Source organism: Tachysurus vachellii, chromosome 16 (assembly GCF_030014155.1).
Source record: "Tachysurus vachellii isolate PV-2020 chromosome 16, HZAU_Pvac_v1, whole genome shotgun sequence".
NCBI classification, from domain to species: Eukaryota; Metazoa; Chordata; class Actinopteri; order Siluriformes; family Bagridae; genus Tachysurus; species Tachysurus vachellii.
Genome location: NC_083475.1, coordinates 16,593,100 through 16,612,053, shown reverse-complemented (window position 1 = coordinate 16,612,053; position 18,954 = coordinate 16,593,100). Strand labels below are relative to the sequence as shown.

Sequence of the window (18,954 nt, the reverse complement as noted above, 5' to 3'; positions counted from 1 at the left end):
CACCCATATGAGGATGGGTTCCCCTTTGAGTCTGGTTCCTCTCAAGGTTTCTTCCTTTACCAATCAAAGGGAGTTTTTCCTTGCCACTGCTGCCTGAGCCCTCAGACTTGCTCATTGGGGATAAATACATATACATACATACATACATACATACATACATACATACATACATACATACATACATACATACATACATGCACACTGTGAACTATATATATTTTGAATTTTTATTATATTAATTCTTTATACTACTCCTTATGTTTATCTTCTGTTCTGTTTATGTTCTGTAAAGCTGCTTTGAAACAATGTCCATTGTAAAAAGCGCTATACAAATAAACTTGAATTGAATTGAATGTGTCGTTATAGTGTATTCTGCTATAGTGTAAGTAAACTGAAACTTTATTACGTGGAATATATTATAAAATATAACACATATTTCAGTTGTTTACATTTTGAGCATCTGTAGTGCAGCAAGGACGGTGCTCTGTAAGGAACTACAAGTTCCATGGGCCTTACGTAGATGCGTCATTTCCGCACATGCTATGAACAGCCAATGGGTGCGCACATCGTCGGCGTAGCGTCCCTCCCCTTTTACAGTTGCCGTTTTTTCTCTTCAGCGTTCAGCGACCGTCGGCGCCATATTGACGATTACAACGCTTTCTACAAAATCTTAAAAAACACATATTTGCCAAAATGCTGTACTTGGAGGACTACCTCGAAAGTAAGTATATACGTGGTTTTGTTATTTCGTGGCCGCTTGAGGGGGTTTATTTGATTCCCCGGCTGTTGTTTTGGTGATAATGGAGCGCAGCTGTTAGCATGCTAGGCTACTCCGTCATTTAGCTTTCTCTTCTCTCTGGCAGTGATCGAGCAGCTACCCATGGACCTCCGCGACAGGTTTACGGAAATGAGGGAGATGGACCTGCAAGTACAGAGTAAGACCGAGTGGGCTGAAACTTCCCGCTACACTCAGATACATCACCACGTTATACATGTTTATTACACCTCTGTTCTGTTTTCTGCCTTTTGGGATGAGATCTGATCTTAACAGCAGCACTAAAAGTCACGTGGAAGTCGAATTGGGCATCGTTTTAAAACTAAGGATGTTACTTCAGTTTGAGATGCTCCGATCTTTGTGTATACAATTTGCCCAGTGTTAAGTGGAACAAACAAACAAAAACAACAACAAAACAACTCTTGAGTTGTTTATGCACGTGAACCGAGTTTTCTGGCTGAAACAGTGAATTAAACTTAAATCGCGTACAAACATATATGTATATAAATATATATTATATATAATATAAATAATATAAAAAAAATAAATGTATGATAATATAAATGTATGATAATATATATATATTATGTATGATTATTTATTTATATATATATATATATATATATATATATATATATATATATATATATATATATATATATACACACACATACAAACATAAACACGCAGACAGAATATTTATGTATTTAATAAAATATAAATAATATTATGCATATAAATAATTAATGCTCTTCCTGTGTCTGTGTGGGTTTCCTCCGGATTTTCTGCATTAGATCCAAAATACGAAATTACCTCAGATAGTGAATGTGTGTGTGTATAGAGGTGAGTTGGTGGCTCGTCCTGAGTGTGTTCCAGGTCCAATGTGATCCTGACCAGGATAAAACACTCCATGAAGGTGGCGCTGAGTTCCTCAGTATAACAACACGCACACATCCCAAATTTCAAATTCCATTTTGGCAAGACAATTTTAATTTCAATCATTAGATCTTTGTTGCCTGTATGTTTGACAATCCGTTCGTAACGTGGAGTCTCTAAAGGAGTTAATTAGTAGGCGCATGCTGAGTATTTTCATGGCAACGATTCAAATGAGTATTAAAAAATGCGTCTTATTACTGTCTTACCAATCAAGTCTAATATCATGCACTCACCCCTGTGAGATGAGGCCCATCTCAAAGCAGAGCTATTAACGGTAATGAGTTTGGTCTGTAATAGTAGTGATATTTTCACAGTATGGAAACTAAAAATATCATTGTATTAAACAACCTTAATCAACCATGGTATTTTAAAAATAAAAAAAAACGGCAATTTTCTTGGAAAGACATTTCAATTAGTGTACTGTGAGTGGTTTCCATAAATCATTGAGCTGTTAGTATTTATTGTGTTTCTGTGAGGGAAGGAGAAAAAAATCCAGCTAGCATGGCAGTCCTGAGTACTGATTAACCAAAACTTGCTTATTGTCCAGGTTTGTTATGGTCACTGATGTGATATTCGTCAGTGTGTGGTATAATCATTTGATATAGTTTGGAAAATGCTCAAAGAGGTAGTAGCACTGCAACATGTTTTACAAAAATTCGAGGGTTATATAAATACATTTCTGTGCTGTTCTGTCCTCTGGAAAACAACTGGTTAAGAAGCACCGGAGCAAGAATCTTTATTGGGTAAAATAATAATATATACAGAAATGTCAAAGCCTACCATCTAAATGAACACCATTTGAGTTAAAAACCTGACTCGGTATCTGATCAGTAGATTGAGATGGCCGGGCTCATCATAAACACTTGTGCTTTTCAGATGCTATGGACCAGCTGGAGCAGAGAGTTAATGAGTTCTTTGCCAATGCTAAGAAGAACAAACCTGAATGGAGGGAGGAGCAGATGGAGGTTATTAAGAAGGTAGAGGACAAAAAAAAGCAATTTTTACTGAGCACCAATAGAACATCTGCTAGAAATAGAGCTTTAATCCCAAAGCAGACGGCTTTATTTACCATTCCGAGGACTAATTTGTCTGCCTACCTTGCGTTCTGTTTTTAAACTGCCGTGAACTGTTTATTTATTTATATTTGGCCAAATGCTTTTCTATGCATTTAATTTGGTAGGTAACATATTAAAAGCTCCTATTGAGAGTGATGGCTGGAATGACTAGAATGATTTGCTTTCTTCTAGGACTATTATAAAGCGTTGGAAGATGCTGATGAAAAAGTCCAATTAGCCAATCAAATCTATGATCTGGTGAGTCAGTGTTGCATTTTACCTGATTCACCACTAGGTGGCAGTCACTCTTTGTGAATAAACGGGTGCTTAAGAAGTTCTTGGATTTCATGTACAGCTAAATTTCTTTACTGCATTTAGAGCCAAAAAAACACAATGTTATTAAATCTGTAAAAGTATGTTTTGCTCTTGATTAAGAAGTATTGTGGTTTGTGGCGGTTAGGTGGATCGACACTTAAGGAAGTTGGATCAGGAGCTTGCAAAGTTCAAAATGGAGCTGGAAGCAGACAACGCCGGCATTACAGAAATCCTGGAGAGACGTAAGAAACAGCCAGATGTTATTTAGTTAGAATGCATAGAACACGTTCACAATCGCAGTGTGTTGTTTGAGATTATTCACACCCTAGGAAAGTGGTCAGGATATCGTAGTCTAGGGGGTAAGGTTTGGGACTCCTGATCCGTAGGTTGTGAGTTCGAATCCCACGTCCAACAAGCTGTCAATACAAGGCCCTTTACCCTTAATAAAAATGTCTGCCAAATGCCGTTAATGTGAAATGTAAATGTCTTTAGTGCTGTTCTGTATGCAGGGAAGAACACAGTAATTGTCTCAATACGGTACCAAGGAAACTTTAGATTGATTGCGATTAATCGTGGAGAAAAAGGGACCCAACTGCAAGAACCAATTGTTTTCAATTGAGCATTTTTCTTTGTGATGGCAGTCGGTCAAGTAAGCGTGACAACAAAAAAATTAAAAAAGCCGCCTTTTTGAAATGTTATTTTTTCTTTCTAATTTTTTCCCCTTTTTTTTCCTTTTTTTTTTTTTTTTTTTCCTTTCTTTTTTTTTCTTATCTTTTTTTTTTGCAAGAGCCAATTATTCCAATCTTCAGTCTGGTAGAATGATTTTATTTTTTTACTAGGCAAGTTATGTAATGATCATTTCATAATCAGGAACATGCAGTATGTGGAAATGCTGACCAAACTGCATGCAGTCACGTCGCAGTTATACATAACGAGAGAAAATAAACCATGCTAGACACTTGAATAGTATCATTAAAGTGAGGACAGAATAACCACAGCACAACACAATGCTTCATTAAGCCTTGTTGGAAACCTTGTTAGAAAAGGATAACGAATATGAACTTATTTGTTTTCCCTTAGTCTATATTAATGCACTCAACACGTTATTACACTACATTAGCTACGACTTTTCAGCCTAGTCAGTTAGGTTTCCAGACAACCAGAACATGGGACTGGTTGCTCCTTATTGCTCAGTTCTAAGCTCTAGCTAAGCATTACTTTGTCTCTTCACCTGAAGGGGTTTTAGATGTTTTGGAGGGAGAGGAAAGCTTATCGGTATTTACACCACAAATGCAATTTGTCTCGCAGGCAGCAAATGGCTTTACAAATTCAACTCTGCTGCTTTTGTCTAGATTGGTTGGTGTTTGCATTTGCATGTTTATAACTCGTTGAACAATTTTTTTTCTTCCTTGCTGCAGGATCATTGGAAATGGACAGTCCATCTCAACCTGTCAATAACCACCATGTTCACTCGCATGCCACTGGAGAAAGTAAGACACTACTACTGTCTCCACCAGACATGCTCTCATACTTTATACTCCATTATGGGTTTTTTTCCCTAATGTGTGTGTGTGTGCGTGTGCACGTGTTTACTTATAAGAGAGGAAGTACAGCACGCCAACTCACCACACTACTGAGCATGTGCCAGAGAAGAAGTTTAAATCCGAAGCTCTGCTCTCAACTTTGACATCAGATGCCTCTAAAGAGAACACCCCGGGTAAAGATGCACACACACATACACACACATACACACACACACACACACACACACACACACACACACACACACACACACAATATCAGTGCAGGCTACTGAGCCAAGTCTCTGCACAGATTGTTCTCTATAAACAATGATTGACTGCTTCAGGCACTTTGCTAACGTGTGTGTGTGTGACAGGTTGCAGAGCGAACAGCACGTCCTCCTCGACCAACAGCGTGTACAGTGTGAACTCCACCCAGTCTCTTTCCTCATACAACCTGAGCTCTCTGCCATTGGGTCCAGCCGCCGGTGCAGGAGCCATCAGTATGGCAGCTGCTCAGGCAGTGCAGGCCACAGCACAGGTAAAAACAAAACCCCACTACTCCCTCACTCCTTCCTCATCCTCTCCTCACATTTAATTCCTTCCTTCTCAACATCTGTATTGTTTCAGTACACACATTATTGTGTGAATAAATAAAATAAATGTGGGGGCAAAACTAAGTTAACTGTTTTTGTACTTACATTTGGAAGCAAAAATGAATATTTAGGTTTATTATTCTGCATCCTTTAATTAGTTCAGCTCAAAATGAGTGCAAATATAAACCTGTCTGTTTTTTTCTTCTCTTCTTATTTTCAATTTAATATTTAATACAAACAAAACCTTTTTAACAGACCCTTGTTTTCTTTGGCTAAATATTAAAAGGTTCCGTTGTTAGAAAATAGTGCATTGCATTAAGTTATACAGAATTGTAGATACGGTATTTATTTATGGACCCTGTGGTCTCGCGTTGCAGATGAAGGAGGGCAGGAGGACGTCAAGTATGAAGGCTTCCTTTGAGGCCATTAAAAACGATATCCTGGCTCGGGACTTTACTTCGAGCAGAGAGACTTCCGGCTACATGTCCTCGACTCTGGCCTCTACTCTCGCACAGAACCTCACCACCAGCAACAGCTCAGACTCCCGCGCAGGACGCAAGAGCAAGTAAGAGTCTCGCGCACACTTAAACCTTGATCCCATTGAAGAAACGCGTGTGTGTGTAAATGTGAGATTTGCATTTAAATACGAAGAATTTCTGATTGTCTCTGTTCTCAGTGAGCTTTTCCTGAAGACAGTATATAATGTAAATAACAATTAAAAGCTTTTTTAAGTCAATAAACTTGTTTATTTAAGATGCTTTACACAGAAATGTACAGCAATGATTAAAAAAAAAAAATCTTTTGATTTGAGGACTTGTTTTTGTAAATTAACATTCAGGATTTTCAGATTTCTTTTACCATGAAAGCCTGGTATCAGATTGAGTGATTCGTGTACTGCATATATTAATTGTGTATTCTCTTCTCTGACACGTGTGTCTCCAGAAACAACAACAAGTCTTCCAACCACCAGTCCTCATCATCGTCATCCTCTTCTTCCCTGTCATCCTGTTCCTCCTCCTCGGCTCTGGCTCACGAGCTGGCCCAGCAGACGGCCGCGCTACCAGAGAGCGACAGCAGCGGACAAGTGGACTGGACTTACGACCCCAACGAGCCCCGCTACTGCATTTGCAACCAGGTACCCAAATATTTCTCTTTGTTTTTATGGGCACATTGAATAAGTTAGTCCAGTTCATTACAGATGTGTTCAACAGTTGCAGAGATTATGTTAAATGTATTCGCTTTCACCATAAAACCCTTTAGGATATGTGAGCTAAATCCAAGAGTTTTAATACTTTCTTCTTTTTTTTTTTTTTTTTTTAACATTAATGGTGAAATTCTGGCATTCAGGCACATGTACATAAATATATCTTATGAGTTCAGACTCTGTAAATAAAAAAGTCCATTATTTCACACTTCTCAGGAATCGTTATTACCTGGCTGTAAATCAGAAAGCCCTCTGTGTTCATGTCTACTCAGTGCTATTTCGTCTACTGCCTTACTTTGTTTTTGTGTTCGACACAGCAAGCTAGAGCAAATGTGCCAAAATCTCAGATTGTACCTTTTAAGAACATCTGTCCTGATGTAGTAACAGGAGTGAGCAATACATTCCACCAACATTTAGCTTTCCTTTGTACAAATAGTTGTGATTAAGTAAAGAATAAAAGGCAGTGGGTTGTGATATCATGTACATTTAACTCCCAGTAGTTTATATGATACCAGTGTGGTATAAACTGTTTTATTTCTTTTATACCACACTGGATTTCCAGTAGTGAGTGAGTCTGTTTATTTATTTGATTCATTCATTTATTTATTTATTTATATTAGTTTTCAAACAGTTGGTTAACATCTTTAGAATATATGGAGCATCTGCTATAGAAGTTCCTGTATAATATTTGCTACTCTAGAAAGAGCCGATGCTCAGAAAGAGCTGCTGTTCAATAGAAAATCGCTCAAAACCTTCTAACCGATGAGAGTCAATTATTCAGCAGCTCAGTGATATAAACTGTACTCAAACATGAATTCCAGGTGTTTAAACACTTCTCACTGGCAGTGTAGGTTATGCAGTGTATTTATCTGATACTTTACACTGTAGTCTAAAACCTACATTTAAAGGTGGGGTGCGCAATGTTTGAGAAATGCTTCAGAAAACTGAGTCGGGCAGACAAACAAAACAAACGTGTAGCCAATGAGCAGAAAGGGGTGTGTCTTGTCAATATGCGGCAGAGTGTGTTCAGTGCGCATGTGTGACATTAGCAGAAAGCAATTGAAACATTGACATGGTGGATAAAAATGAAAAGCGAAAAAAGGCTTACGATAAGGCAAGAAGTAGGACCGTGTTAATATAGGATTGGCTTTCCAGCGCTGGAGAGAACTGAACGTCTTCCGCGTGAACCTTTTACGGTACAACACACAGTACTACAAAAACACATTTGTATTACAGTATTACTCATTGAGTTCATTTATTGATAAAAATATCCCCTTGGCCAGCCGCCCCAGCAGGTTTCGCCATAATAGTTGCCTGGGTTATGTATGTATGCGTGGGGTGGAGCTATCAAAACAGGGGAAACACCCATTTAGGTTAGGGTCGTGTTTGTTTCGGGGATTTCAAATGTCAACATTGGCTTTCAAACATCGTGCACCCCACCTTTAACAGTTATATAGTAGGGATGGCAAACTCCTGCCACATTCTGTATTTAAGCCAGTGGAGCTCTCTAATAAAACCTAATGTGGAAATCAATACACACAGTGGAGTTAGCATTAGAGCTTCAACCAAAAAAAAAAAACCTAAAGCATTTTCTCTGCACTTTGATTACTTGCATATGAAGCATATGAAGTTATATTTATACATATTGTATTAGGTTTCCTTGGTCATGGGAACTCATATTAAAAGTGTTAATGTATCTCCGTCATCCCAATCTCCTGTTCTACTTTTATAGTAATTAGTTGAATGTTCATAATAGTTTTGTTAATAATTAGTTTAAAACATAATAATTTATGTTGTTTTTACTTGTTTTAGGTCAGTGGAAATTCCAGTGTCGCTAACTGGCTACTTTCCAAAATTCCACCCCCTTGCTCAGTGTTATTTCTTAGTTGCTTGTTTTAATTAATATGCATGTGAAGTGAATGCGATGCCTAAAAAGTATCCTAACCACTGAGCCCTGAATGCAGTTTGGTAAATGATCTATTCTGTGTAGACTCCCACAGTGTCTTTGTAATAGGATGTGCAACAAAACATTATTTGTTAACAAGATATTCCTTTTTTTTTGTATTGTATGTACACCAAAACAACATCATATACCACGGCTTTTATCTTTGCCTATGCAGAAATGCATAATATGTCTCCCTCTATTTGCAGGTGTCTTATGGTGAGATGGTTGGCTGTGATAATCAGGATGTAAGTACACTTCCTTTAGCCACATGTCCTCGGTAAACAGCCTGGTCACTGGATACTTTATAGAAGACTTTATTTATTTTTTACACACAAAGCGAGATGATTGCTTTATTCATAGTTGATAATGATCGAGCGTGACTATTGATCTAGATGGTTATCACATAGTTCATGAGTTATGGCTTTCTAAATCAACAGCTATGAGCCTTTGTGGAATTTTAGCTTTCAAATTAGCCAAAAGCATGGTGAACACATGGCTCTGTTAAATCCTAGCAATAGTTAGCGTCACTAAGAGTACTTGGTAATACAGATTCCACTAATCACTACTTTTACTAGTATAAATAATGGTTACTTTTTCTTCCTAATGATTCATAGAAACCCAGGAATTGAACAGTGTGTTAATTTTGAACGATTTGTTGTCTGCAGTGTCCTATTGAGTGGTTCCACTACGGCTGTGTGGGTTTGACCGAGGCACCTAAAGGAAAGTGGTATTGCCCACAGTGTACAGCAGCCATGAAGAGGAGAGGAAGCAGACATAAATAGACATCCATCACCCCCCCCCGAGCTGACTCCAGAATCTCTTACCCAGAACTCTCGACCCAATCTCACTGCCTGGTTCTGCCCCAGTTTCCCTCGTAAAAAAACTGTGCGAGAGAAAGTCTTCAATGTGATCTCCACTTTGTGAAATGTGAATGAGCTTTCGAGGACGGTGTCTTTGTAAATGTAAGATGAGACACGACCTTTAGTTATTTTTAATCTTCGATTAAGGTCCTGATTGGCAGTGAAGGGTTGTTAATATGCACCCAACTCTCAGACATTCCTCAGCCTGCCATGCGTGATGGTAGGGTTCATGACCTTCAGCACAAATTAGTGCATCTCACTCCTGTTGATCCATATTCACAGGGACAAGACGAACTCAGAAACGTAGTCCGGAAATGTGTTGAGAAACCATGGACCCCGGAAATTTAACAAAAAAACCCCACAGTGTCTCTGAACGAGAAGAGCCTGATGATACTGGTGTTCTTTGAAGTGTTTGTGTATTCAGTACTCCAGGGTTCTCGATCCAGGTCCTGGGGTTCCCCCTGCACTGCTGATTTAGTGTTTTGTTTTTTTATTTTTGCTCTAAAATGCACATTTAAACTCATGCAGGGATCAGTAATGAGCTGGTTAGTGGATGCAGGTCTGTTAGGAGCAAGAAAAACACTAAATGCCCTGGACTGCAGTACTTCATTACCAGAAATATGGGATACTCTGCAGTTGGTATATTGAATTGTGCTTCACTTGGGGATAAAACCTCATAACCCCCAATGATACATGATGGAACACATTTTCAAGAAATTTGTGCTTATCTGTGAGGTTGAATTTCTTTAAATATTTCTAATAAAATTTCAGGATTTCATTCAGCTAGATGATTTGAGCGCACAAATAAATAAAACAGGAATCCTTGCAGATAAGCAACAACATATTTTTTTGGCTAGGCCTTTCAGCCAGGTGCTGCCAGTTGTACTATAACACAGTGATTGTTGGTGTATGTGTGTTTGTGTGTATGATGTGATGTATACAGAATGTGTGTAAATGTGTAGTCTGGCCTGCACTGATCTGGTGATTCAACGTTTCCTAACCGGGGGGGAAAAAATAAAACGATCAATAATTTTGCTATTTCCTGTCATAAATGGCGACTTTTCTTCTCAACCCATTTCATTTGGTTTTTTGTTATACTGAATGTAAGTATAAAATATGCCTTTTATTTCAGAGTTCTTCGATGCATTAATTAAAATTTTATTCTTGTTCACATCTCACAAAATTGGGCATTTCCAGTACATTAGCCACACACTGTTCAGTTCAACATTCAACATGTGATGTGAATAACATTGTCATTATAACAAGATAACCACCTGTCGAGCGGTGGGAAATATTAGGCAGTAAGTGAAGTCTGTTCCCCAATTTGATGTGTTGGAAGCAGGAAAAATGGCCAAGCTGTAAGGATCTGATGACTCAGTCAAATTGTGGTTGTTAGACAGGATCAGTGAATTTTCAAACAGGTCTTGTGGGGTGTTCCCTCATACACAGTGCTTAATAACTACCAAAAGACAGCCTCCTGGACACCCAAGGCTAATAGATGTATAGTTGAGCCCTTCTGGTCTGATTGCACAGAAGAGCTTTTGTAGAACAAATTTCTAAAAATTGAATGCTGATTGTGATAGAAAAGTGTCAAAACACAATGCATCGTAGGTTGGTGCATACGGATCTGTGTAACTTCAGACTAGTCAGAGTGTCCATGCTGAGCCCTAGACACCACTGATGACACCTACAATGTGCACGTGAACGTCAGAACCAGACCATGGAGCAACAGAAGAAAGTGGCTTGGTCTGATGAATCTTTAACATGGTGTGGACAGTCTGCTGCATGTGTGACATTTACCTGAGTTAAGACATGGCACCAGTATGCACTATGGGGAAAGGCAAGCCAGTGGAGTCAGTACGATGCAAGGTTTTGCTGGGAAAATGGTTCCAACAATAGTGCAAATGACTTGCACCCTTCATGATGACAGGCGTTATTAATAGGAGCCAGAGTCTTCTTTCAGTACAATAATGCTCTCTGTAACATTGCAAAAATGGTTCAGGAATGATTCGAGGAACATAGTTAAAAAGTGCAAGGTGTCGAAGTAGCCTCCAAGTTCCGCAGATCTCAATCCAACCGAGCATCTGTGATATGATGAAATAAAATGACAATAGATTACAGAAATGCTGTATCTGTATTATGATTTGCTTTTACTTCCATTTTTGAGATGTGATGCAGTTCATGTTTTTTCTCCTGGAACGCCAAAAGGTGAAGCAAAAAGTTCTAAATCACTAAAACAGAATCATCACTAAATGAATAAATGAGAGCCTCATTGACAGGTGACCTGTAAATATGATCAATAGGTGAAGAAATCAGTAGTCTATTATACCCCAGTCACAGTATTTTCAAATCCGTTTGCACAGAAGCTATTGATTATTTTCTAGTATTTCTGACTTCAAGGTAAATCACAGGTCTATATTATCAATTCTGTAGTAACAATATGCACAGGGACTTGCATGGTGAACCCTAAAAGTAATCTAAAGCTAGTAATAAAAGAATGCTTCCTGTATGGAAAATTGAAACATTTATGGACGGACTCCAGTGTTGGTGCGTTGGGACAGTAAGTACTGTAAGCTTTCCGGCACAGGAAAGTGTGAAGGACAGGACAAGCTTTGGTCTGTCTTATTTACTTCCAGAAGGAACAAATGAGAAGCTCATGAGGGAACAACAGTTTATAGATGTGTTTAATACATGTTCCACAACTAGCACCATAAAATTCTGTGTGTGGTGTGTGTGTACAGTACTGTTCATGTGTGGTGGGGCAATCTCACAGTGGTGTATGCATGTATATACTGTGTGTGTGTGTGTGTGTACAGCACAGTTTGTGTGTGGTGGGGCAATCTCACAGTGGTGTATGCATGTATATACTGTGTGTGTGTGTGTGTGTGTGTGTACACAGCACAGTTTGTGTGTGGTGGGGCAATCTCACAGTGGTGTATGCATGTATATACTGTGTGTGTGTGTGTGTGTGTGTGTGTGTGTGTGTGTGTGTGTGTGTGTGTGTGTACAATACTGTTGGTGTGTGGTGGGGCAATCTCACAGTGGTGTATGCATGTATATACTGTGTGTGTGTGTGTGTGTGTACAATACTGTTGGTGTGTGGTGGGGCAATCTCACAGTGGTGTATGCATGTATATACTGTGTGTGTGTGTGTGTGTACAGCACAGTTTGTGTGTGGTGGGGCAATCTCACAGTGGTGTATGCATGTATATACTGTGTGTGTGTGTGTGTGTGTGTGTGTGTGTGTGTATACAATACTGTTGGTGTGTGGTGGGGCAATCTCTCAGTGGTGTATGCATGTATATACTGTGTGTGTATGTGTGTGTGTGCAGTACTGTTGGTGTGTGGTGGGGCAATCTCACAGTGGTGTATGCATGTATATACATGCATGTATGCATGTGTGTAGTGTGTGTGTGTGTGTGTGTGTGTGTGTGTGTGTGTGTTTGCGCACGTGCGCTGCGTGTTAGAAATCCTTGATTCCACATTTAAAATCCTCACCGACTTCCACTGCCCGCTTCATGTTGCTTCTGTAAAAGATCCCTTCTTTTCTGAGAGCAGTAATGAGAGCTTCGTCCCGAGAGGAAGTAACTGTTTACACTCTCTCTCTCTCTCTCTCTCTCTCTCTCTCTCTCTCTCTCTATAACGCAAACCAGGTGAAGAGCTCACTACACCGCGCACTATACAGCCTTCGGACAAAAACAGAATCTGATCCGTGTTTTCTGCTGGAGGAATAATCTTTACAGTCGTACATGGAGATTTTCTTGATGACTTTTTACTCCAGGCAGTAACTTTTCCGCCCGTGTGTTTTTGGAGCGCAGTTTTGGAGCAGTCGGTGCTGGAGGCGGTGCTGGAGTTCCTCTACTCCTCTACCCGATTTTTTAAACCCTTTTCCACCAGCTTGCCCCGCATATTCTGTAGTGTATCCAGAACTCCGTCCGGATGTGGCCACGTTTTTGATTGTGCATCACTGCGCATTGATTTTTCATTTTTTCCTTCTCCAAAAAAGTTTGAATGCAGAGCTGAAAGTGTAATGCTGTCTTATAATTGCTGTTTGTGTAACCCTTTCGAGCATCGGCGACCATTTGGAAGGATGCAAGAGCGACTGTAACATCACATCACATCCATGGTACCCTATGTGTCTGGGCATCAGGATGCTGCTGCGCCGGATCCTGGTGATCGGGACGCTGAGGCGCACATGGCGCACGGCCCCCCTTGTGCTCGTGGGGCTCGCCGTGTTTCTTATTTACCACACATCTGTGGTGAACCGGACAGGCTTCAGGCCTGGACAAGAGGACCAAAGGAACAAATCAAGGATAAGGGACCGTACAGTGCTTCTTAAGCAGTCAAAAGAACTTGTCTCTTTACTGGAAGTGTGGCATGATCACAATGAGGTAAGTGCACACCTCTTGGAAAGCAGCTTCTTTGAGGCACTAACAAAAGTTCTGTGAGTGAGACAAGTTTGTATCTCATACAAGATCTTCAACACTAAATGTACCAAACTACTACTTCTCTTTGTTGCATCAAAAGTGCAGCTTTTGCACCTTTAAGGTTTCCAAGTACACAGTATGTTTCAATGATGAGGAAAAGTGGATCAGGTGTGTTGGACATTCAGACATATACAAAAGAGAGTAATTTCATCAAAATCCAACCGGTCAAATCTCTTTTCGTATTTTACTGAGATGTCTTAAATGGACATTAACATGTATCATAAAAGAAATTCAGTGTTTCAGGTAGGAATTTGTGTCTTAGCAAAGTTATACTGCAGAAAGAACAGAATACAGATCCAATCATTAAAATGCTCCGCTGCTTGACCTTCACCATGTCCTGGAAGCCTAAAGTTCTTCACACACATAATGCCCTGCTGACCTTCGACAGGATTTTCTACAAATAAATTAAAAAAATCACAAAACCTGTCCAGTTCACTAGGCACACTGTATAATGTTAAAACAAAAATCCATGAAATTAAAAGTTTGTCCTTTGTATAAATCAGTGTGCTCACTTTAGGGCTGTTTTGCCCAGTCTCTTCTCACCCTATTTTAAGTCCTTGTTAAATATAGTGGGTGAGTATTGTTTATTTATGATGGGTGTCTTTGTGAGGGTATTTTGGGAGGACAGGCTCGAGGCTGGCTGGCAGTTGGCTAAGAGGCCTTGTAGAGGAGGGGCGATTTACGACTACACACATGTTTCTGGTCAGTGGTGACGTTGCACCCACCTGCATCAACGCTTTAGAAGCTCAGAACAAGAGCATATGATCAAAGCTTTTAAAGTTAAAACATCTTTGGTGGTATGTTTATTCTTGGTTCAAATGTGTGTTTTGGTGTCTGAGCTGTGAGACATAGTGGGAGTAAATGATATGTCTATATAAGAAGAAATTACTGAATGAATGAGAGTTAACGGAGCAGCGGCTTAACGCATACGGTGGAAATGAGCTCCTGATAATCCTGCTGCTAACCAACTCTGTGGAGGAAGTGTGTGTGTGTGCACTGTGGTGTATGACAGGTGTCTCTGATCAGCTGTGAGCTCTTTGTGTGAGAGTCGTGTGTGCAATCACTTAGTCTAATAGTGTTGGGAACTAGATTTCTCATGCTGTGTGGGACTGTGTGTCTGCTCTGAGTAATGAACAGTGAGCGAGCAGTTTACATTCAGGCTAATGAAATGAGCCAGTTTGTCTAAATGCACATAACACAAGACAGATGTTAAGTCTTTTTAAGTTTACATGTCTACCCTTTTATTTGCCACATTCACAACCATATACGATACAACAAGTAGTGCAATGCTTTATTGACTGTCTGGGTCATAAATATAGAATCAGTAAGATTACAAATATAGTAAGGATAAAATTTACAAGTATATTGTAAATATATTTGTCAGTATTAAAAGTAGATAAAAGTTACTGCACTATACAAGAAAGTATATGCAGTAATATAGGAATGTATGTAGGAATGCAGATTGGTGGAACAACAGTCAAGCTCCAGGCAATAGACTGTCTGATTCCAATTATATAGAAATGGTGGTGTGCAGAAATCACATTTTCCCATTTAAATTATTTAACCTGCCCATATTTCTGAGGTGTGTGTGTGTATGTGTGTGTATATATATATATATATATATATATATATATATATATATATATATATATATATATATATATATACACACGTATATATATATATATATATATATATATATATATATATATATATATATATATATATATATATATATATATATATATATATACACGTATATATATATATATATATATATATATATATATATATATATAGACACACACACAGTACAGTATATATAACAGCTAATTAACAGCTAGCTAATAAGAGCCAATCTGACAGGATTTCTGAGGAGATTAAATCGTGTTTATATATTTTATATATAATCTAAACAGCTATCAGTAGTCAGCTAGCTAATAATAAGAGCTAATCTGACAGGATTGCTGATTTATTAAGTCATATTTATAATTATTTTACATTAGGCAACCAGCTAATCTGACAGGATTTTGTAAATATCCATTATAGCTTTGCAGAACAATGAAAACATGAACGTTTGTTACATATATATATATATATATATATATATATATATATATATATATATATATATATATATTTAATCTTCTAGTCCTTTTAGGGATTTAGCCAGAGTTATGCATGTTAAGTAATACATGGGACCTTCAACATTTGAATGCCGGTGAAATTTGAATGATATTTCAAATCAAATTTGTTCTCACAGTCACAGTGTGGTATTTAAACTAGAATCCATCACATGTACAGGCAGATTTTTCTCTTCTGGATGAATGAACGATGCTTCCCAGCACAAGATCTCTGAGTTAGCTGGGTAAGAATGTACTGACTGACATGATTGAGTATGGACCAAAATGGGTGCTAAGACATAAAAGATATATAGAAAGTATTTAAATGTGGATAAAAGTGTTTATGCTCAAGTTCAGATGTTTATGTCTATTATTTGTTGAGTGTGTATGTGTCTAAGGGGGAAAAAAGAGACATGATGAAAGTATTTATATCTTGGGTCTCATGACAGCTATACCGAGCTCCACATGAGGAAAAAGGAGGGTGGTATAGAGTGATGGGAAGAAAGAGAGAGGGAAGCAGAATCGGGGAAGGCTTGAATAAAATCTGGAGCTGTTGCCAAATCTTTTGCTTGTTACCAAGCAAAGCTTCCACTTTGCATAGACAATCAGGCCCTGAGGTTGTTACTGAATACTAACAAAACCCACTTTCTGTTTCTTCCTCTCTATCAAGACTCTCACTGTGTGTGTGTGTGTGTGTGTGTGTGTGTGTGTGTGTGTTTACTATAGAAATCTGTAGGAATTAATTTAGTTCAAAAGCAAATGAAAGAATTAATGTATGTAATTCAACCTTATCTCTAAGGAACTGTTAGCAATTTTGTTAACATAGACAATTTTTTGCAAAAATCTTTGAATTTTAAAATCCCAGACTCTAAAACTTCACTCTCATAAACTGCAAACCATTCATTTTAACTTCACTGAATTTACTAAATTATTAATAGCTTCTGCATAAGGTGCATAACTAAACATTAGACAGCCAGGATCTGAAAGGGTTAAATCACATTTAGCGTAGTTCCACACGTAATGTTTTCTTCACCAGTACCTTAACTATCGTGTGTTATTACAGGCACCTTTGGTCAGACGTCTTTGGTCTTTTTCTATAATTAACGTGTTATTCCATACTACAGCATTTTAACATGAACAGCATGCCTTGGAGTCTTATCAAAAGTATTCCACTGATTGTGCCAGCTTGGCATGCTCACACCGAGTCAGGAGGAGTGTGTTCTTATCCTTATGATTTTTGAACAGGGATCCACTAAAACAAACCAAAGCAACAGCTCTGTAAGAGACACCGGCTCAGCAGGAGAAGGAGGTAAGGGTTTTTAAATATAGTAGAATGTAAATATAGTTAGACTGTGCACTGTGGAATTTGGGACCAGCAAATGCTGTCACCAGACACACACACACACACACACACACACACACACACAAGCTGACCCAATCTTAGATCTGTGTCATGGGAGTGAGAGAATGAGAAAGGAGAAGCCATAATGTTGTGCACTATGACTCCTTTCATACAAACATAATAATTCAAACGACATATTTACGTATGCTTACATATTGTAATGGAAAACTACAACTCCACCAAACTTGATAATTAAAAAAAATAGAATTCAAATTTTGTACTTCTTTTTTTCCTCCTAACATACAGACTCTAAAACAGTGTTCTTTATTTACATGGTAAACATTCCCACTGTAAATTGCCCATAATGCTGTTCTATGAGATGCTCAGTTGTGTGGTTATGTTTGCACACATACAGACACACAGATAGCAGATACTCATATATTCAGTAACTCGTCGCCTGTCCCAGGCACATGAGGCCAGAATGCATGTAAGATGAACGATGTGGGTCTGTCGCAGGGCAGCGTGCACTGAGATATTCATACACTTACGACAGAGGAAATAGACATGGGGAGAACGTGTGAACCTACGATAGTCAGAATACCAAGCTGAGGATCAAAACCTAAACCGTGTGAGAAGACAACCGTGTGAGAAGCTGCACCGTCTGTCTGTCTGTCTGTCTGTCTGTCTGTCTGTATATATCTACTGTAAATCTATTTACTTGCCTGCTTATCTAGCTATCTGTCTGTCTGTCTGTCTGTCTGTCTGTCTATATCTAAATCTATATATTTGCCTGCGTATCTATCTATCTGTCTGTCTGCTTATCTGCCTGTCTGTCTGTCCTACAGATGCTCCAGATGTTGATCACCCCTTTCCAAAATATCTGGAGTTGGTCCCTCATTTGCTGAAATAATCTTCTGGAAAGACCTTTTCACAGATTTCAATAGAAACAAAAACCTACAGGCATTTGCCTGTTTCATAATAAGATGAAAGAGGAGTATTATTTTCATTACTTTGTCTTTTGTTGGTGAAATATTTGCAATGCAGGACTTTTGGGAAATCTGGCCCAGTCTGGTTGAAATCTGGTTGAAATGGAAGTGATAAGCAGCAGTTTTATTTTGCTCTCTTAACCTTTTTTCTCTCCTGCCTCATGCTTTTTTTTCCACTCTCACTTTTTCACTCTCCCAAGCCCTACTTCTTTCAGCTCGTATATATAAATTTCCATCCGAGAGCTCGACCACATCAGAGAGTAGAAAATCTGTATACCCAGAGCCCATCATGAAGTTTTCTCTCTCTCTCTCTCTCCCTCTCTCTCTCTCTCTCTCTCCCTCTCTCTCTCTCTCTCTCTCTCTCTCTCTCTCTCTCTCCCTCTCTCCCTCTCCCTCTCCTATTTCCTCTAGTGTTGCCTTATTGCCAAACCCCCAGTTTTTCTCAACAGTCTGTTTACTCTCTTCACCGAAGCCTCAACAACATATTCCTCTTCTCTTTACTTTCCTTATCACTACCTCAGTCCATCAGCCAGTCCGCTACCGTCACTCTGTCTCTCTTTCCTCCTCTTGTAGACCTCCAGCTGCAGATGCTAATCTAAACCATGCAATTACGGCGCTGCCTTCGTTTCCCGGGGCCCGGCTGTGGCCAAGACTCAAACATTATTATTTCATTACAGAACTTCCCTGAACAGGCCTGAAGCAAACAGACGGACATAGAGAGAGAGAGAGAGAGAGAGAGAGAGAGAGAGAGAGAGAGAGAGAGCAAGACTAAAAAACATAAACAGAGAACAGGAAAAGAAAATAGTTGCT

General features: G+C 38.9%; 2 protein-coding genes across 2 annotated transcripts in view; both read left to right on the top strand.

The window, feature by feature from the left end:
- The first annotated feature begins 567 nt into the window (after nt 1–567).
- ing3 (inhibitor of growth family, member 3) lies at nt 568–10,244 on the top strand. Its single transcript, XM_060889664.1, has 12 exons — nt 568–721; nt 864–935; nt 2,588–2,688; nt 2,959–3,024; nt 3,227–3,323; nt 4,500–4,571; nt 4,682–4,798; nt 4,979–5,142; nt 5,575–5,762; nt 6,140–6,332; nt 8,553–8,591; nt 9,012–10,244. Exons 1-12 carry the CDS (start codon nt 694–696, stop codon nt 9,126–9,128), a joined length of 1,254 nt encoding a protein of 417 aa, XP_060745647.1. The 5' UTR covers nt 568–693; the 3' UTR covers nt 9,129–10,244.
- A 2,569-nt stretch (nt 10,245–12,813) lies between these two features.
- Nucleotides 12,814–18,954, top strand: part of cped1 (cadherin-like and PC-esterase domain containing 1) — a 62,688-nt gene continuing 56,547 nt past the window's right edge. Inside the window, exon 1 of the mRNA XM_060889813.1 lies at nt 12,814–13,597. Within this exon, the coding sequence (XP_060745796.1) occupies nt 13,340–13,597 (258 nt within the window). The 5' untranslated portion in view covers nt 12,814–13,339. The remainder of the gene's footprint in view (nt 13,598–18,954) is intronic.